General features: G+C 54.1%; 1 protein-coding gene and 1 long non-coding RNA gene across 2 annotated transcripts in view; both read right to left on the bottom strand.

Annotated features, from left to right (window-relative positions):
* LOC137353506 (uncharacterized) overlaps positions 1 to 21,046 on the bottom strand; it is a 691,250-nt gene that overhangs the window by 669,958 nt on the left and 246 nt on the right. The window lies entirely within an intron of this gene.
* Positions 16,639 to 20,747, bottom strand: LOC137353498 (protein phosphatase 1 regulatory subunit 15B-like). The gene is made up of 3 exons (XM_068019850.1): positions 20,427 to 20,747; positions 19,269 to 20,221; positions 16,639 to 17,203 (listed from the first exon to the last, which is right to left on the bottom strand). Exons 2-3 carry the CDS (start codon positions 20,196 to 20,198, stop codon positions 16,967 to 16,969), a joined length of 1,167 nt encoding a protein of 388 aa, XP_067875951.1. The 5' UTR covers positions 20,199 to 20,221; positions 20,427 to 20,747; the 3' UTR covers positions 16,639 to 16,966.

Genomic DNA, 21,046 nt, shown 5'->3' with positions numbered 1-21,046 from the left:
TTTTTTAAAATTTAAGCTAATTGGTTTTACTGATCAAGCAACAGAAAACATTCTGGGCATATATTGGTGGAAATTGTTTTTAAAAAGTCCAATGATCTCTAAATATTTCCCTTAGGATGTGGTTGGTCTGTAATAAAACAAATAGCCGTGTGGAGACAGCAGTATTACAGTTGGATGGTTTGGTTCAGCAGCTTATTCGGGAAACATTGCAAGTTTCCCGACCCATAGGAGGAAAGTGAAACATTAAGGCAACAAGAGGAGAAGATTGAGAGGAGATTTGATAGAGGTGTTCAAAATCATGAGGGGTCTAGACAGAGTAGACAAGGGGGGAAACTGTTACTTTTGGTGGAGGGATCAAGATCCAGAAGAAATAGATTTAAGCAAAAGAAACCAAAGGCGACATGAGGAACAATTGTTCACACAATGAGTGTTTAGGATATAGAAAGCACTGCCTGAGAGTTTGGTGGAGGCAGTCAGTTGTGGCTTTCCAAAGAATTGGATAAGCACCTGAAGACACAATTTGTAGGGTTATGGTGAAAAAACAAAGGAGTGGGACTACCTGAATTGCTCTTGCAGAGAGCTGGCACGGACTCGATGGGCCAAATGGCCTCCTGTGCTGTAACAATTCTAAGAGGGTTCCAAAGACTCACTACACTCTGAGAGAAATAATTTCTCATATCTGTCTTAAATGGGTGACCCCTTATTATTAAACAGGGACCCCTACTTCTAGATTCTCCCACAAGGAGAAACATCCTTTCCACATCCACCCTGTCAAGACCCCTCAGGATCTTTTATATTTCAATCAAGTCGCCTCTTACTCTTCCAAACTCCAGCAGATACAAGCCTAGCCTGTCCAAAACTTTCCTCTTAAGAAAGCCCATCCATTCAGGTATCAGTCTAGTAAACTTCTCTGTACCTGCCTCCAACGCATTTACATCTTTCCTTAAATAAGGAGACCAGTACTGTACACAGTACTCCAGATGTGGTCTCACCAATGCCCCTGTATAGTTGTAGCATAACCTCTCTACTTTTGTATTCAATTCTCCTCGTGATAAACAATAACATTCTATTAGCTTTCCTAATTACTTGCTGTATCTGCAGACTAACCTTTTGCGATTCGTGCACTAGGACACCCAGACCCCTCTGCATCTCAGAGCTCTGCAATCTCTCACCATTTAGATAATATGTTTCTTTTTTTATTCTTCCTGCCGAAGTGAACAATTTCACATTTTCCCACATTATACTCCATTTGCCAGGTCTTTGCCCACCAACTTAACCTATCCATATCCCTTTGTAGCCCCCTTATCTCCTCTTCACAACTTACTTCCCTACCTATCTTTGTGTCATCAGTAAATTTAGCAACCATACCTTCGGTCCCTTCATCCAAGTCATTTATATAAATTGTAAAAAGTTGAGGCCCCCAGCACAGATCCCTGTGGCATACCACTTGTTACATCTTGCCAACCAGAAAATGACCCATTTTCCTGTGAGCTAGCCAATCTTCTATCCATGTCAAAATGTTACCCGCTACACCATGCGTTTTTATTTTCCGCAATAACCTTTGATGTGGCACCTTATCAAATGCCTTCTGGAAATCCAAGTACAGTACATCCACCGGTTCCCCTTTATCCACCGCAGGTTACTTCTTCAAAGAAAATCCAATAAATTGGTTAACCATGATTTCCCCTTCATAAAACCACGTTAACTCTGCCTGATTACCTTGAATTTTTCTAAGTGTCCTGCTATAACATCTTTAATAATAGCTTCTAAGATTTTCCATGTGACAGATGTTAGGCTAACTGGCCTGTAGTTTACTGCTTTCTGTGTCTCCCCCTTTTGGAATAAAGGAGTAACTTTGGCTGTTTTCCAATCTAATGGAACCTTCCCTAAATCTAGGGAATTTTGGAAAATTAAAATCAACGCATCAACTATCTCACTAGCCACTCCTTTCAACACCCTAGGATGAAGTCCATCGGGACCTGGGGACTTGTCAGCCCGCAGCTCCAACAATTTGTTTCAGTACTACTTCCCTGGTGATTGTAATTTTCTTGAGTTCCTCCCTCCCATTTCCTGACTTACAGCTAATACTGGGATGCTACTTGTTTCTTCTATGGTGAAGACCGATGCAAAATACCTGTTCAAATCATCTACCATCTCCTTATTTCTTCCCTTATTAATTCCCAGACTCACTTTCTATAGGACCAAAGCTCACTTTGTTAACTCTTTTGTTTATTAAATATCTATAGAAACTCTTACTGTTTTTATATTTCCAGATAGCTTTCTCTCATACTCTAATTTTTCCCCATTTATTAATCTTTTAGTCATTCTTTGTTGCTTTTTATATTCTGTCCTGCACCCATCTTTGTGCAATTATATGCTTTTTGTATAAGTTTGATACTATCTTTAACTTTTTTAATTAACCACAGATGGTGGGTCCTCCCCTTGGAATTTATCTTTTTTGTTGAAATGTATCTATTCTGTGTATACTGAAATATCCCCTTAAATGTCTGCCACTGCATCTCTATTGACCAATCCCTTAACCTAATTTGCCAGTTCACTTTTGCTAGCTCTGCTTTCATGCCCTCATACTTGCCCTTATTTAAGTTTAAAATAGTCATCTTAGACTCACTCTTCTCTCCCTCAAACTGAATGTAAAATTCAATCATATTATGATCACTGCTGCCTAGGAGCACCTTCACTATGACCTAATTAATTAATCCTATCTCATTGCATAATAACAAGTCTGGTACAGCCTGCTCTCTGGTTGGCCTCCCCACCCCCCCCCTCCCCCAACTCTGCGGCCACCCCTCCCCCAACTCTGCGGCCACCCTCCCCCAACTCTGCGGCCACCCCTCCCCCAACTCTGCGGCCACCCTCCCCCAACTCTGCGGCCACCCTCCCCCAACTCTGCGGCCACCCTCCCCCAACTCTGCGGCCACCCCTCCCCCAACTCTGCGGCCACCTCCCCCAACTCTGCGGCCACCCTCCCCCAACTCTGCGGCCACCCTCCCCCAACTCTGCGGCCACCCTCCCCCAACTCTGCGGCCACCCTCCCCCAACTCTGCGGCCGCCCTCCCCCAACTCTGCGGCCGCCCTCCCCCAACTCTGCGGCCGCCCCTCCCCCAACTCTGCGGCCGCCCTCCCCCAACTCTGCGGCCGCCCTCCCCCAACTCTGCGGCCGCCCTCCCCCAACTCTGCGGCCGCCCTCCCCCCAACTCTGCGGCCGCCCTCCCCCAACTCTGCCGGCCGCCCTCCCCCCAACTCTGCGGCCGCCCTCCCCCAACTCTGCGGCCGCCCTCCCCCAACTCTGCGGCCGCCCTCCCCCAACTCTGCGGCCCGCCCTCCCCCAACTCTGCGGCCGCCCTCCCCCAACTCTGCGCCGCCCTCCCCCAACTCTGCGGGCCGCCCTCCCCCAACTCTGCGGCCGCCCCTCCCCCAACTCTGCGGCCGCCCTCCCCCCATCTCTGCGGCCGCCCTCCCCCAACTCTGCGGCCGCCCTCCCCCAACTCTGCGGCCGCCCCTCCACCCAACTCTGCGGCCGCCCTCCCCCAACTCTGCGGCCGCCCTCCCCCACAACTCTGCGGCCCGCCCTCCCCCAACTCTGCGGCCCGCCCTCCCCCAACTCTGCGGCCGCCCTCCCCCAACTCTGCGGCCGCCCTCACCCCCAACTCTGCGGCCGCCCTCCCCCAACTCTGGCGGCCGCCCTCACCCCAACTCTGCGGCCGCCCTCCCCCAACTCTGCGGCCGCCCTCCCCCCAACTCTGCGGCCGCCCTCCCCCCAACTCTGCGGCCGCCCTCCCCCAACTCTGCGGCCGCCCTCCCCCAACTCTGCGGCCGCCCTCCCCCCAACTCTGCGGCCGCCCTCCCCCAACTCTGCGGCCGCCCTCCCCCAACTCTGCGGCCGCCCTCCCCCCAACTCTGCGGCCGCCCTCCCCCAACTCTGCGGCCGCCCTCCCCCAACTCTGCGGCCGCCCTCCCCCCAACTCTGCGGCCGCCCTCACCCCAACTCTGCGGCCGCCCCTCCCCCAACTCTGCGGCCGCCCTCCCCCAACTCTGCGGCCGCCCTCCCCCAACTCTGCGGCCGCCCTCCCCCCAACTCTGCGGCCGCCCTCCCCCTAACTCTGCGCCGCCCTCCCCCAACTCTGCGGCCGCCCTCCCCCAACTCTGCGGCCGCCCTCCCCCAACTCTGCGGCCCGCCCTCCCCCAAACTCTGGGCGGCCGCCCTCCCCCCCAACTCTGCGGCCGCCCTCCCCCCAACTCTGCGGCCGCCCTCCCCCAACTCTGCGGCCGCCCTCCCCCAACTCTGCGGCCGCCCTCCCCCAACTCTGCGGCCGCCCTCCCCCAACTCTGCGGCGCCCTCCCCCAACTCTGCGGCCGCCCTCCCCCCCCAACTCTGCGGCCGCCCTCCCCCCAACTCTGCGGCCGCCCTCCCCCAACTCTGCGGCCGCCCTCCCCCAACTCTGCGGCCGCCCTCCCCCCAACTCTGCGGCCGCCCTCCCCCAACTCTGCGGCCGCCCTCCCCCAACTCTGCGGCCGCCCTCCCCCAACTCTGCGGCCGCCCTCCCCCAACTCTGCGGGGCCGCCCTCCCCCAACTCTGCGGCCGCCCTCCCCCCAACTCTGCGGCCGCCCCTCCCCCAACTCTGCGGCCGCCCTCCCCTCAACTCTGCGGCCGCCCTCCCCCAACTCTGCGGCCACCACCCCCCCCCCCCCCCACTCTGCGGCCACCACCCCCCCCCCCCCCCCCAACTCTGCGGCCACCCCCCCCCCCCCCCAACTCTGCGGCCACCCCCCCCCCCCCCCCACCCCCACTCTGCGGCCACCCCCCCCCCCCAACTCTGTGGCCACCCCCCGCCTCTCTGACCTCTGGCTATGCCCACATTTATTGCCCATCCCTAATTGCCTTGAGAAGGTGGTGGTGAGCTGCCTTCTTGAACCGTGCAGTCCATTTGGGGTAGGTACAACCCACAGTGCTGTTAGGAAGGGAGTTCCAGGATTTTGACCCAGTGACAGTGAAGGAACGGCGATATAGTTCCAAGTCAGGTTGGTGTGTGACTTGGAGGGGAACTTGCAGGTCTCCTAACTCCCAACCAGTTATTGACTCATGTTATAAGGTTACCTCCAATATCACGCCCTCTCAATTTTGCTAATAATACTGAAAATGAATGCAACTCTTTTTGAAGTTGGTTAGTGCAAAATCCAAATCATCGTGTAAAAAAAAAAGCATAATCTTTCCTCACTATGACCCCTTGCTGCTCTCCCCCGATACTTTGCCCTGTATTCTGAATGGTTATCTGCTGCCTCTGCAGGACACGGGCTTGTATTACGATCGGTACCTCCGAGAAGTGATCGATGTCTTGGAGACAGACACCCACTTTCGTGAGAAACTGCAGACTGCTGATGTAGAAGATATTAAGGTTAGTGCGCAGCCTGCATTGGGCCAGTTGCTGAGATTGGCGTGCTGGAATCCTGACCAGGGGTTCATGCCCTGATTGTGTGGGTTGGGTGTATGGGGGAGGGGCTGATGACCCCAGGCAGTGGGGCTGAGGGTATGGGGGAGGGGGTGATGATCCTGGGCAGTGGGATGAGGGGGTGATGACCCAGTCAGTGGGTTGGGGGTATGGGGGAGGGGGTCATGACCCCGGGCAGTGGGTTGTTGGTATGGGGGAGGGGGGTGATGACCCCGGGCAGTGGGGTTGGGGGTATGGGGGAGGGGGTCATGAGCCGGGCAGTGGGTTGGGGGTATGGGGGAGGGGGTGATGACCCTGGGCAGTGGGATGAGGGGGTGATGACCCGGTCAGTGGGATGGGGTGATGACCCCGGTCAGTGGGGATGGGGGTATGGGGGGAGGGGGTGATGACCTGGTCAGTGGGTTGGGGGTATGGGGGAGGGGGTGATGATCCCGGTCAGTGGGTTGGGGGGTATGGCGGAGGGGGTGATGACCCGGTCAGTGGGATGGGGGTATGGGGGAGGGGGTGATGACCCCGGGCAGTGGGTTGAGGCGGTATGGGGGAGGGGGTGATGGCCCCGGGCAGTGGGTTGCGGGTATGGGGGAGGGGGTGATGACCCGGTCAGTGGGATGGGGGAGGGGGTGATGACCCCCGGGCAGTGGGTTGGGGGTATGGGGGAGGGGGTGATGACCCCGGGCAGTGGGTTGAGGCGGTATGGGGGAGGGGGTGATGACCCCGGGCAGTGGGTTGGGGGTATGGGGGAGGGGGTGATGACCCGGTCAGTGGGTTGGGGGTATGGGGGAGGGGCTGATGACCCCAGGCAGTGGGTTGAGGCGGTATGGGGGAGGGGGGTGATGACCCCGGGTTGGGGGGATGGGGGATGGGGGAGGGGCTGATGACCCCAGGCAGTGGGTTGAGGCGGTATGGGGGAGGGGGGTGATGACCCCGGGTTTGGGGGATGGGGGAGGGGCTGATGACCCCAGGCAGTGGGTTGAGGCGGGATGGGGGAGGGGGTGATGACCCTGGGCAATGGTTGAGGGAGGGGGTGATGACCCTGGGCAGTGGGATGAGGGGGTGATGACCCCAGGCAGTGGGCTGAGGATATGGGGAGGGGGTGATGACCCCGGGCAGTGGGATGAGGGTATGGGGGAGGGGGGTGATGACCCTGGGCAGTGGGATGAGGGGGGTGATGACCCCGGGCAGTGGGGCTGAGGGTATGGGGGAGGGGGGTGATGATCCTGGGCAGTGGGATGAGGGGGTGATGACCCGGTCAGTGGGTTGGGGGTATGAGGGAGGGGGTCATGACCCCGGGCAGTGGGATGTGGGTATGGGGAAGGGGGTGATGATCCGGGGGCAGTGGGATGAGGGTATGGGGGAGGGGGTGATGATCCTGGGCAGTGGGATGAGGGGGTGATGACCCAGTCAGTGGGTTGGGGGTTATGGGGGAGGGGGTCATGACCCCGGGCAGTGGGTTGTTGGTATGGGGGAGGGGGTGATGAACCCCGGGCAGTGGGTTGGGGGTATGGGGGAGGGGGTCATGAGCCCGGGCAGTGGGTTGGGGGTAATGGGGGAGGGGGTGATGACCCTGGGCAGTGGGATGAGGGGGTGATGACCCGGTCAGTGGGATGGGGGAGGGGGTGATGACCCCGGTCAGTGGGATGGGGGTATGGGGGAGGGGGGTGATGACCTGGTCAGTGGTTTGGGGGTATGGGGGAGGGGGTGATGATCCCGGTCAGTGGGTTGGGGGTATGGCGGAGGGGGTGATGACCCGGTCAGTGGGATGGGGGTATGGGGGAGGGGGTGATGACCCCGGGCAGTGGGTTGAGGCGGTATGGGGGAGGGGGGTGATGGCCCCGGGCAGTGGGTTGGGGGTATGGGGGGAGGGGGTGATGACCCGGTCAGTGGGATGGGGGAGGGGGTGATGACCCCGGGCAGTGGGTTGGGGGTATGGGGGAGGGGGTGATGACCCCGGGCAGTGGGTTGAGGCGGTATGGGGGAGGGGGTGATGACCCCGGGCAGTGGGTTGGGGGTATGGGGGAGGGGGTGATGACCCGGTCAGTGGGTTGGGGGTATGGGCGGAGGGGGTGATGACCCCGGGATGTAATGTTGTGCTCCTTGTTTCAGAGTGGAAAGCTGAGCACTGAGTTGGATTTAGTCAGTCACCATATCCGCACTCGACTGGATGAGCTGAAACGCAGGAGGTGTCCAGGTTACGGATGCTCATCAAGGCCAAAATGGACGCTGAGCAGGAGAGAGTAAATGACTTTTTCTTTGTTTCTTTGTAAAGTCTTGTGGAGAAGCTTTTGAGTGTGGGATGGAAGCAAAGCAAAGTGTTAGCACAGTGGTGTCGGCAGAGTCTGTTGTTTGGAGTAAATACAGGGACCCAAGTATTTCAGTGTTTGTTTTAGCTTCCTTCTTAAACTAGTGATAGTTTAGCCTTGAGCAGGAAAATGATGATCCTTTATCTCTGTCTCTTAACTGTTGACTGTTTCATGAAGCTCTGTGTTCATTCACTTTTATTAATGGTCCCCCCAGATGTGCAGATTGATCACCTCAGCCAGATTAAACATCTGGACCCAAAGAACTCCCACACTTTTGAGGCTCGCGACCTAGAGCTGCTGATCCGAGCGGTGAGTCCAGAATATTCTGTCTGGGTCTCTCTCCATTGCTGTTAAAACATCAGGATAGCATCCACAACACTGGCTGGAAAACCCGAATACTCTGACCCCCAGAGCCTCTATACCCTGCCAAAAAACACAACCCCTGACCCCATTGTCAGGGTGTGAGGGGAATCAGGGGGTCAGAGAGCAGAGGGAGGGATGGTTGTGAATGGGTCAGGATGGGAGTGGGTTGCCGGGCAGAGAGTGGTTGTCGTGGGGGTGGGTGCGAGTGGGCAGGTTTGTGATGAAAGGAGGACGGGGAGGGCGAGGGGGGTGGGGGGTGGCGGAGGGTCGTAGGAGAGGACAGGGGGAGTGGAGGGTTTGCTGGGGGGGGAGGGGAGGGGCGGAGTCGGACCCCATGAACTGTGCTGAACTCCTGCCCAGGAATGAGGCTCTGCTTCCGGTCTTTGTTTACAGGCCACCAAGGATCTGGAGCACTATGACCAGGCCCATCATGAGGAGTTCAAGCGTTATGAGATGTTGAAGGAGCACGAGAGGAGAGAGTATCTGAAGTCTCTGGATGAGGAGAAGCGACAAACGGAGGAGGCTCGTTTCAATGAAATGAAACAGAAGCACAAGGAGCATCCGAAAGTGAACGTGCCGGTGAGGGCAGAGGTCACAGGATTACCACCTGGGCAGTATTTGAGAACAGTGGGCATTTTCAGCCTGTGAGGTGCCTGTATGAATGATTGGTGTTTTTTAAAAAAGGGAACGATGTTGGCACACTGGGCCTGAGCTTGCTGGACTGCCATACTTCAGCCCACCTGCCGCCGAGAGCCACAGTCACTATTTGTCATCAGTGAAGTGATTTTGAGTTTGACTGAATTATTTTATTTCATCACACTGGCCCGAGCAGATCCTTTATTGTCCTGTTGGATGAAAGTGCTCACTCTCACACACTCATTGTATTTAACCCAGTGACAAACTCCCTGGATGTTTGGGTGAAGTTACCCATTGAGCACCAGCCAAGCAGAGTCACAGGGATGACCTGTGATCAGCTGATGATGGGCAAGGCGCAGGAGCAGGTCAACAGGCGTCAATCCTTGGGCTGGAGCAGAAAATCAGCCAGAGATCCAGTTCCTCTTCATTAGCCAGTGATTCTGTTTGTCTCTGTGTGCGCGGACCCATGTGTGCGTGCGTGTTTGCGTGGGCCCGTGTGTGTTTGTGTGCACGCGCGCCTGGGTCCGTGTGCATGCGTGAATGTGTGCCTGCACAGTGTTAATTGCTAATGGGATGGATTGTAGCTGAGATGCCCTGAGTGATCACATCTGCTGCTGACTCGAACTGGGGGCCGACACATGAAGGTGCTCACTTAATGAAGTAGCATTTCTCCAATCTAATCACTGCTGTAAATTGTAGGATTTAATTTTAAATGTTTCCTCTACATTGAAATGGGGAATGAATCATTACAATAGGATGTGGGAATGGAGAAATGCTGACAGCTCTGGGACTCTTTGCTGGTGGTGAGACAGTTACTGTTGTCAGACGTTCTGTCCCTGTGTCGCAGATTGACGCCCCAGCCCTGTCTGTCAGCCTGCTTTCAATTTTCATCTTCATTACCAGGGCTTTTGATCAAGAGTTGTGTTTAAAGGCGGTGGGAAGAGTCCATTCTCCATCCAATCCCGCTGTGATTTCCCATGGGATGTGGGGAGAATCACCTGACCTTTGCTTGTTTTGTTATTGTGGCAGGGAAGTCGGGATCAGCTAAAGGAAGTCTGGGAGGAGACGGACGGGCTGGACCCAAGCGAGTTCAATCCAAAGACATTCTTCAAATTACACGGTAAACAGCACACCAGAGGCCACTGCCCGAAGTGACCGGCACACCAGAGCCCACTGCCCGAAGTGACCGGCACACCAGAGCCCACTGCCCGAAGTGACCGGCACACCGGGGCCCACTGCCCGAAGTGACCGGCACACCGGGGCCCACTGCCCGAAGTGACCGGCACACCAGGGCCCACTGCCCACAGTGACCGGCACACCGGGGCCCACTGCCCACAGTGACCGGCACACCGGGGCCCACTGCCCACAGTGACCGGCACACCGGGGCCCACTGCCCACAGTGACCGGCACACCGGGGCCCACTGCCCACAGTGACCGGCACACCGGGGCCCACTGCCCACAGTGACCGGCACACCGGGGCCCACTGCCCACAGTGACCGGCACACCGGGGCCCACTGCCCACAGTGACCGGCACACCGGGGCCCACTGCCCACAGTGACCGGCACACCGGGGCCCACTGCCCACAGTGACCGGCACACCGGGGCCCACTGCCCGGCTTCCCCTTCCACCTGCCCACTGAGTGCCAGTCATGGATTGTATTTGTACCGAAACAGTAAATAAACCCAGTCTCATCACTCTGCTGGATTAACAGTGTGAACTGCATCAGGAAGCTCCCTGATCCCTCATTCAAAGCCTTTTCTTTTGCAGATACGAACAGTGATGGTGTTTTGGATGAACAGGAACTTGAAGCTTTGTTTACCAAAGAGGTAAGCGGCCTGTGCCTTTATGTTTGGTCACCGTAATCCTGGGTTCATACTCCTGACCTCTGCCCAGTGATGCCAGATAATGCAACTGTTCGCTGACCGCCTGCCGAGGCCCTGTGCGGGGGTGGGGGGGGCTGACCACCTGCCAAGGCCCGGCTGACCACCTGCCAAGGCCCGGAGCAGGGGGGTGCTGACCGCCTGCCGAGGCTCGGAGCAGGGGGGTGTGGACCGCCTGCCGAGGCTCGGAGCAGGGGTGTGGACCGCCTGCCGAGGCTCGGAGCAGGGGGGTGCTGACCGCCTGCCGAGGCTCGGAGCAGGGGGGTGCTGACCGCCTGCCGAGGCTCGGAGCAGGGGGGTGCTGACCGCCTGCCGAGGCTCGGAGCAGGGGGGTGCTGACCGCCTGCCGAGGCTCGGAGCAGGGGGGTGCTGACCGCCTGCCGAGGCCCGGAGCGGGAGGGCTGACCGCCTGCCGAGGCCCGGAGCAGGGGGGTGCTGACCGCCTGCCGAGACCCGGATCGGGGGGGCTGACCATTTGCTCTTCATATTTCGTTAACACTTTGAGAATTGCAGCTTTGCCTGCTCTGTTTGTGCAGCAAAAGACACTACCCATTGGATTGGGGGAGACACTGGCTGGTTTTGGAGGATAGTGGGGAGGGTGTGGGTGCCAATTCCACCCCTCTCTGAGGCCAGGTCTGGGTCTACTGTTGTGGTTCCACTGTTATCTGTCCTGACGTATTCTGTGGGCTGACATTTAACGATATGGTGAAAGCTTGTCCAGCCCAATAGACCTCCTCATGGGATCAGTCCCTTCGCTCCCCTGCCCCCATCCCCCCTTCCCCGCAAGCACAGGCACATGCATACCCCAACACAGTGTCTCCCCCAATCCAATGGGTTGTGTCTATCGCTGCACAAACTGAGGAGACGAACCTGTGGTCCTCAAAGTGTTAATTCTGTGACACTTGGTCAGACTGTGTTGTTCCATTGGTCAGATATCGGCAGTGCCACACTGAGGAGCTGCTGGGAGGAGCTAATCGTCTGAGTTACATTTCTTGTTCACTGAATCAGTGCATGAAACAATGTTGTATTAATTAAAACATTGGATTATGTCTCAACCCCGCCCCCCCCCCCCCCACCCACCAAGCTGGAGAAAGTTTATGATCCCAAAAATGAGGAGGATGACATGATGGAGATGGAGGAGGAGCGACTGCGGATGAGGGAGCACGTGATGAATGAGGTGAGTGATTCAGGAGAGGAGCAGAAGGGGAGACTGAGATGGACGTTAAGCAGATCAGTAATACTGCTCTTAGAACTGTTTTACAAGGATATTATACTGTGTAAATGTAACTGTGCAGGTGTATGATCCTTTAAGGATATAATGTCTAGTTAAGTAAATACTGGGTGAATTCCAAGTTAAATGAAGGTTGTGGCTGTGGTAAGTGTTCTTCCTGTAGAGTTTAAGCACAGAACTAGAGCTTGCCCTCAAATCCATTCAGAGAGATCGTGGCTGATCTTTGACCTCAATTCCGTTTCCCCCCCCATGCCCTTTATTTCCTCAAAAACCTTCATCAGTCTCCATTTTAAAAACTCATGGATTCTGCTGCTACTGCAATTTCTGATGGAAAATTTCCCACTGTGTTTAAAAAAAAAAATTACAGCAGTGGTCTTAAATCAGACAGACCAGAGTAGCAGCTAAACACACAGCGCTCTCCAGAACTACAAAGTCAGACTGTGGGTGACAACACCAGGGAGATTAGCAAGGGGACCTTTCCATTACTTTCTGATTAGTTGATAATTCTTATTGTTTGGCAGGTTGATATGAACAAAGATCGACTGGTCAGCCTAGAGGAGTTCCTAAAATCAACAGAGAAGAAGGAATTCCTGGAGCCAGAGGAGTGGGAGGTCAGCGTCTGGCCGGCTTTGGACGGGGGCGGTGGGCGTCTGGCCGGCTTGGGGCGGTGGGCGCCTGGGCCGGCTTTGGATGGGGGCAGTGGGCGGCTGGGCCGTCTTTGGACGGGGGCGGTGGGCGTCTGGCCGGCTTTGGGCGGTGGGCGCCTGGGCCGGCTTTGGACGGGGCCGGTGGGCGCCTGGCCGGCTTTGGACGGGGGCGGTGGGCATCTGGCCGGCTTTGGACGTGGGCGGTGGGCGCCTGGCCGGCTTTGGACGGGGTCGGTGGGCGTCTGGCCGGCTTGGGACGGGGGCGGGGGGTGCCTGGCCGGCTTGGGGCGGTGGGCGCCTGGCCGGCTTGGGACGGGGCCGGTGGGCGCCTGGCCGGCTTGGGACGGGGCCGGTGGGCGCCTGGCCGGCTTGGGACGGGGCCGGTGGGCGCCTGGCCGGCTTGGGACGGGGCCGGTGGGCGCCTGGCCGGCTTGGGACGGGGGCGGTGGGCGCCTGGCCGGCTTGGGACGGGGGCGGTGGGCGCCTGGCCGGCTTGGGACGGGGGCGGTGGGCGCCTGGCCGGCTTGGGACGGGGGCGGTGGGCGCCTGGCCGGCTTGGGACGGGGGCGGTGGGCGCCTGGCCGGCTTGGGACGGGGCCGGTGGGCGGCGGGCCGGCTTGGGACGGGGCCGGTGGGCGCCTGGCCGGCTTGGGACGGGGCCGGTGGGCGCCTGGCCGGCTTGGGACGGGGCCGGTGGGCGCCTGGCCGGCTTGGGACGGGGCCGGTGGGCGCCTGGCCGGCTTGGGACGGGGCCGGTGGGCGCCTGGCCGGCTTGGGACGGGGCCGGTGGGCGCCTGGCCGGCTTGGGACGGGGCCGGTGGGCGCCTGGCCGGCTTGGGACGGGGCCGGTGGGCGCCTGGCCGGCTTGGGACGGGGCCGGTGGGCGCCTGGCCGGCATGGGACGGGGCCGGTGGGCGCCTGGCCGGCTTGGGACGGGGCCGGTGGGCGCCTGGCCGGCTTTGGACGGGGGAAGCGATTGGTCTAAGGTTCAGGAGATTGTACTCATCGGGTTTCGTGGGTTGAGAATGCGAGGCTATGTCTTTTCTTCGTGGCCTCCCTGCCCAGTGACTCTCCTATTTTCTCACGGGGACAGACGCTGGATGAGACTCAGATTTACACAGAGGAGGAGTTGCGGCAGTATGAGCGTGAGCTCACTGAGCAGGAGGCAGAACTGAACCAAAAGGTCGAGCAACTGAGGCGTGAGCATGAAGATTTGCAGCAGAGACAAAGTGAACTGGATGCCCAGAAGAAAGAATATCAACAGGTGATGGTTGGGAGGGGAGTTGTGGGGGGGCTGCATTACAATAACTGTTGCCTGTATTTGTTAGTGAATCCTCCCCTCCCACAGCTATGAACTCCTTCATATGCTGAACTCCAGTACCTGGGTCAAGTGGCAATGAGAGTCTCGCAGCTTCGCAATTTGACAATGAAGGGGCATCACACCCAATCCTCTCCTGCCCTGACCAGCTGTTGGATAGTGATCAACAGCCAGGCCCGTAGCCCAGTTAAACCCCTTCCCCTGCCTCCCTCCCAGCTCCAGGATCCTCAGGCCAATTGAAACATCTCTACTGATGTCCCTGCTGAGATCAGCTGACTCAGATGTGGGACTTGGGAGCCAGTGTGACATTAGCCTTGGCATTTGTCAGCTGGGGGAATATCTCTGAATAGGAATACGAATTGTTCCTCTCCAGTGCAAGCTCTGTGACTCTGTTGAATCGATTACAATGCCTGTTTGGTTGTACTAGTTTAACCTGCACTGGACTGGTTGACACCTGACCTCTTTCTCCTACTGGTGATCCTAGGCCCTGTTGCAGATGGAGCAGAAGAAATCCCAGCAGAAAGGCGAAGCCCCCCGGTCTGGTCCTGGAGGAGAGCTGAAGTTCCAGCCCCCAGAGGCGCCTGCAGGTAAGGATGTGAGAGAGGGGGTGAGGGCACCCGCTAGGAATGACGTTCGGGGGTGGACGAGGGCACCCAGGTGAACCTCTATGGAATGAGGCTAATGGTGTCTCCTCTGTACAATGTCTGTCTGTAGCAGGATTTAAGCAGTCTTGCAGAACTGCATCCTGTCCCTCTGAGACTGTGGAGTCCTGTATTACATGGAAATCTCCTCATGACTGAATGGCAGAGAAAACCAATGAATAAATACCAACTAAGATGACATTGAGTGTACAGCACAGAAACAGGCCCTTTGCCCCAACTGGTCCATGTTGGTGTTTGTGCTGCACGTTTTTCCTTCCACCGCATCAGCATATCCTTCTATTTCTCTCTCGTGTTTATCCAGCTTCCCCTTAAGTGTATCTATTCACCTCAGCACTTCCCTTGGTAGTGAGTTCCACATTCTCACCACTCTCTGGATAAAGATGTTTCTCCTGAATTCCCTATTGGATTTATTGACTATCTTATATTGATGGCCACTGGATTTGGTCTCCCCTGCAAGTGGAAACATCTCTACGTCTACCCTATCGAACTCTTTCATAATTATAAAGACCTCCATCAAGTCAGCCTTCTCTTTCCTAGAGAAAAGAGCCCCTCAGCCATTTCATTCTCTCCTCATAGTTGTACCCTGTTAGTTCTGGTATCATACTTGTGTATCATTTTTTGCAACTTCTCCAGTGTTACTATATCCTGTTTGTAATTCTGAAACCAGAACGGTGCACAGTGCTACATGTGTGGTTTAACATAACTTTACATCAATTGATGTCATCGTATATTGTTTCCCCTTCACCCCAGTTACTGTGTTCTCCTGGGATATGGGTTTATTGCTCATCCAGTTGCCCTGAAACTAAGAAGTTTGTTGGGCGACTTCAGAGGGCAGTTAGTCAGTCCCATTGATGTGGGACTGGAGTCACATACAGGCCCAGAGCAGGTAAGGACAGCTGGTTTCCTTCCTTCTGGCAGTGCTGACAACAGAATATAACTTGTGATTTGGGTTGACACCCAGTCACCAATAAGTGGATTGGTTTAGTATTGGGATCAGAGGTGGGGGTAATGCTGGAGATTCTATAATAACTTCAGCACACGGCCTCCTGATCCCTTCAGCAGGAAACACAACTGGTTTTTGTGGCTGAGGTCTTTGAATATTGAGCATTTATTGTTGTGTCTCTAGTAAACCTGTTCTGATTCTGGCTCTTTCAGATGTCCAAGCTCCAGTCAATGAGCCGGCCCAGGTACAGCCTGAAGTGGAAACACTGGCCCGTGCACCCAGCCACCAAGCTGCAGCCCCTGGGGAGAAGCAGTCTGAAGCAGCTGACCCTTCACAGTAACTGCAAACTACTGACAAACACAGCAGGATCTGAGTCCAATTAATCAGGGTCTTCATCCTTTTTAAAGAATTTCATTTCAGTTTGTGACCCAGTTGTACAATATATTGAGTCAGAGTTGCTTGTGTCTTTATAGTTTAGAATATTACAATGTTCCTCCTACTGAGAGTTCAGGTCCACAGGGGAAGGTCCCAGGTCAGTTGTGGGAAGGGACAGCAGTGGTGATGTAATAAACTACTTGATGTGCTGGAGAATATTGCAATGTAATGAGCTCTGACTCTTTCCTCATTCCCTTTGCTGTGCCTGCTTCACTCAATGTTCCAGAATATTCTAGAAATGAATTTAAACTCTGCACACAGATAATGTTGTAAATTGCAGCAGTGTAAATTCTGCAAAAGGAGCTTCAGGCCCACAGTACCTCTGCTAGTGAGAAGCCACTTTTGGGAGGGGGGGGCCTCTGCCTCCCAGCTTTCACCAGGGGAGGGGGGTTCTGAATTGTGCACAATAAGTAAAAAACATTTTTTTTTAAAAAAGCACCTTACTTTACAATTTTAATGTCAGGCTGAGAATTGTGTGTGTTGATTAATGAATATTTGTAAAATAAAGTGAGACTGGGACAGGAGTAAGGCTCATTATTAATGGAATGTGGAACTAATTAAACAAGCAATCATGAGCAACAGACTCCTGATCAAGAAACAACTGAAACCAGTGAGCAAAGCCAGCACAGTTTTCCCTGCTCTTTATGTGGCAGCGTAGGACCAAGACCACCTAATGAGATTCCCATTCAGACACCCCACCCTGTGTCAAATTTCCTTCAAAGACAAGTACCCGAACAGCTGCATCACAGCATCCTTCTTTAGGTAGAAGAAATTTTATTAAAAAATTAAATAAACTCTACATTGTCCAGTAAGCTGAACAGGGGCAGCAGTGTCCAAATTACAATCCAATCTCTCCCAGTCTGTATAAATTAGAAATAAAGCCACAATTTGAAGAATTATTTTGCATTGAAGAAGTTGGAGACTCCATTAACAATTAGATTTTATAAAAATCTATCAACTTGAAACTGCAGTGCATTGAAAAAGTACAGACGAGTCTGCGTGGTGTCCTCACCCACTGACTGAGTATCTGGAGTTACACAAGAAACTTTTTTAGTGTTTGCCTTTGGTAATGTGTTTGTGGTTTAAATATCACAGCTTTGGCCATTTTGCTGGAATGCCTCATCATAAATCTTCATCCACACAGCACGCCTGTGCCTCTGCTCCAAACAGGAGCCAATCACTGCTTCAGTCTCAGCAATACGACGCTGGAATCTGCTGCGGTCTCGTGCATGCTGTTCCCATAGACACTTCCGTGCAGCTCGATAGGCAAAATCCCACACAATCATTGGGTGCACTGTAACCACAGGGGAGAATCGGACCTGCAGGAAGAGGAGCAGAATATAATGGTCACTTTATGAACTGTCTTGACGTTCAGCAGCTGGAATGAGACAACCTTACTGCTCACACCTGGGCCTGGCCACTTCAATCGAAACAGAAAAACCCCACTCCCAGGCTGTGCTGCAAAGGTCATGTATGAGTCAGCACATGCTTCTGGTCACTAATCAGGAAGTCTCCAATGTGGGCAGACACGCCGTTTACAATTATTACAGACAATCATGGCTTTATCACGTGAACATACATTGAGTAGGCCACTCAACCCCTCGAGCCTGCTCTGCCATTCAATAAGTTCATGGATGAACTGATTACTCCACATTCCCACCCACCGCAATAACCTTCCACCCCCTTGTTTTATCAAGAATCTCTTCCTCTGCCTTAAGATTCAAAGACGCTAGAATTCTCTTCCTCAAACGGCAGTGGAAGCAAAGACACTCAAAAAAAATTCTCATCTGTCTTAAATGGGCGACCCCTTTTTGTTTAAAACAGTGACCGAGTTCTACATTGTCCCACAAGGGGAAACATCCTTTCCACATCCACCCTGTCAAGACCCCTCAGAATCTTTTACGTTTCAATCATGTCACCCCTTACTCTTAACACCAGTAGACACAAGCCTAGCCTGACAAACCTTTCCACATAAGACAACCTGCCCATTCCAAGTATTAGGCTAGTAAACCTTCTCTGTACTGCTTCACTGCGAGCTCGTCACTGGTATCAGACCCACCGGCCATCCATGTCTCCGCTTTAAAGACGTCAACAAACGCGACATGAAGTCCTGTGACATTGATCACAAGTCATGGGGGTCAGTTGCCAGTGATTGCCAGAGTTGGCGGGCAGCCATAAAGGCGGGGCTAAAGTGTGGCGGGTCGAAGAGACTTAGCAGTTGGCAGGAAAAAAGACAGAAGCGCAAGGGGAGAGCCAACTGTGTAACAGCCCCGACAACCAAATTTCTCTGCAGCACCTGTGGAAGAGCCTGTCACTCTAGAATTGGCCTTTATAGCCACTCCAGGCGCTGCTGCACAAACCACTGACCACCTCCAGGCACTTACCCATTGTCTCGAGACAAGGAGGCCAAAGAAGACTGCTTCCACCACATTTACATCCTTCCTTAAATAAGGAGACCAGTACCGTACACAGTACTCCAGATGTGGTCTCACTAATGCTCTGTATAACTGAAGCAGAACCTCCCTACTTTTGTATTCAATTCCCCTCGCAATAAATAATAACATTTTATTAGCTTTCCTAATTACTTGCTATACCTTCACATCAACTTTTGCAATTCATGTACTAGGACACCCAGATCTCTCTGCATCTCAGCATTTAGATATTTTAAAAAAAATTCTTCCTGCCAAAGTGGAGAATTTCACATTTTCCCACATTATACTCCATTTGCCAGGTCTTTGCCCACCAACTTAACCTATCCATATCCCTTTGTAGCCACTTATGTCCTCTTCACAAGTTACTTGCCTACCTATCTTTATGTCATCAGCAAATTTAGCAACCATACCTTCGGTCCCTTCATCTAAGTCATTTATATAAATTGTAAAAAGTTGAGGCCCCAGCACAGATCCCTGCAGCACACTACTTGTTACATCTTGCCAACCAGAAAATGACCCATTTATGCCTCCTCTCTTCAGCTGAGTCACTCCAGCAGTAAGGAGCTTACTAATAAAACATTGCATCAGGGCCATTAAGCAGCTGAGTCACATATCCAGGCACCTCCCTTTACGCACTCAGACCTGTTACAAATATTTTCCAATATCAGCCCTTCCTGTAGGAAATGTCTTACTCCCCACTACCCCACCAGGAGGCAAGAAGTGTTCCACAGACATTCCTCCCAGTTGTAAGCAGCTGGGGAGGAGAGTTCCAGTAGGAAATGCTGGAGACAGGAATAGACAAGGACATTTTAATGACTTGCCACAAGATTCATCCAGTTCCATAGACACAGGTCACTAACAGCTACAGCAGCACCTCGAGTCTTAAAAAGGATAAATCCAGGTGATAACCCACTAGACAAAATTAAAAGCCCCTTTCATCACTAAAACCCACCTTTTTGATAGTTTTCTGTTCAGTCTTGCAGGCTTCTTGTTTCACCATTGGTGGGGAGTAGTCTTCATCTTCACAGAGGTATGTTTTATGTCTCAGACCAGGACTGTCTGCTGTTGCCTCCAACACCTCAGTACTCTGGACTCCATTCTTTATTCCTTTGTCAGTGGATGCACAAGTGTCAGTGCAAGCAGAGAAATTTAACGGGTTAAAAGGATCAGTGCTTTGAAAAAAGGAGTCCCACAGTTTGTCATTTTCAGTTTCAAACTGACTTGATGAATCATCCTTTTCCTCCTTGTCAATTTTATTCATGTGCCCAGTAGAGGCTGAAAAATTCATGGGATTGTAAGGGTCATGTTCAAAAAAGGAGTCCCAAAGGTCACTTTCATCATTCTCTTGTTTGCCATCTGATGAATCATCTTCACTAGTGATGGACCAGTCTATGGACACTGCATCATCCTCCTCAGGGTCACTAAGCTGATCAGCAAGTGCCTGTGCATCCTCCTGCTCCAATGACCAGCCAGTACTGTCCATGGCTGGTGAAATCATTGACAGAATGAGTGGATTTGTGCAAGTGGACAGGACTGTACTCTGGTCAGATTGGGTGGCCATCTTGTCTCCTTCACCCATCCACCAGTTGTTTCTGGTTAGAATCTGAGAGTGAAGTGGGTCTTCTGTCCTGCTCCAGGACAGGGGGTCAAGAGGATTCCTGTTAAGGTGAAAGTTGGTCTCTTTGCTTCCCACACTCACCATGACCTTGCTGCCCTGACCATGTGGTTGGTGACTGAGGCTCTTCTTCTGCACCATCTCTGCCAAAGCCACAGATACAGTCAGCACACAGAAGGGAAGTGAAACGTTGTCTCCCACAGCAGTGAATTCACAGCAACTGGAAACTCCCATCTGGGAAAAATTCAGAGCCATCAAAACTGGCATTGCCCAGGGAAAGCAAGATTTAACTAGAAGAGAAAAGAGGAAATGTCTTAATAATTCCAGCAGCAGAACCATGTCAGAGACCCCAGAATCACAGCACAGAAAGAGGCCATTCACTGAGTCACCAGCACTGGTGGCCATTCAACCCATCCAGTCTGTGCCAGCAATCCCACTACCCCAGGGTCCCATTCCCCCCTCCTTACCCCCCTCCTTACCCCCAGCCCCGGGTACCTGTTGGTGTCGCTCAGCCGGTCTCCAGCGGGATCCGGGAGGTTGTGCTGCCGAGTTGCGGGCTCTCGCTGTCGGTTTGGCTCCGAGTGCGGGTGTCGGTCATGGTCTGTCTCAGTGTCTCCGGGGGTCTGGCTCGCTCCCTATATTTACATATGATCTCTCTCTGTCTATATGATCTCTATATGATCTCTCTCTGTCTATATGATCTCTATATGATCTCTATATGATCTCTCTCTGTCTATATGATCTCTATATGATCTCTTTACAAACTCTCTCTCTATTTAATTTTATTCTAGATGTCTCTGTGGTAAATGCCGCTCCCGCTCCGAATCAGCGCTTTTATACCACGCGCTGACGTCACCTTCATCCAATCAGCAGCGCGCATAGCCCCTCCCTTTCTAGTCGTCACAGGGAAGCTCCGCCCTTTCGTGTCGTCACCGGAAGCCCCTCCCTTTCGTGTCGTCACCGGAAACCCCAAGCTGACGTTCGCGGCTCCTCCTGATCCAATCAGAATCCGCGGAGGCCCTTCGGCCTGTCCTGTCTATACCCGCTCCCTGCAGCAGGAGCTCGGCCTCTCCCCCTGTCCCGCCTGGAAATTCTCCCACATCATTATCCGATTC

The sequence above is a fragment of the Heterodontus francisci genome, chromosome 41, assembly GCF_036365525.1.
Source record: "Heterodontus francisci isolate sHetFra1 chromosome 41, sHetFra1.hap1, whole genome shotgun sequence".
In the NCBI taxonomy this organism is placed as follows: domain Eukaryota; kingdom Metazoa; phylum Chordata; class Chondrichthyes; order Heterodontiformes; family Heterodontidae; genus Heterodontus; species Heterodontus francisci.
This window is presented reverse-complemented; position numbering and strand designations above follow the sequence as displayed.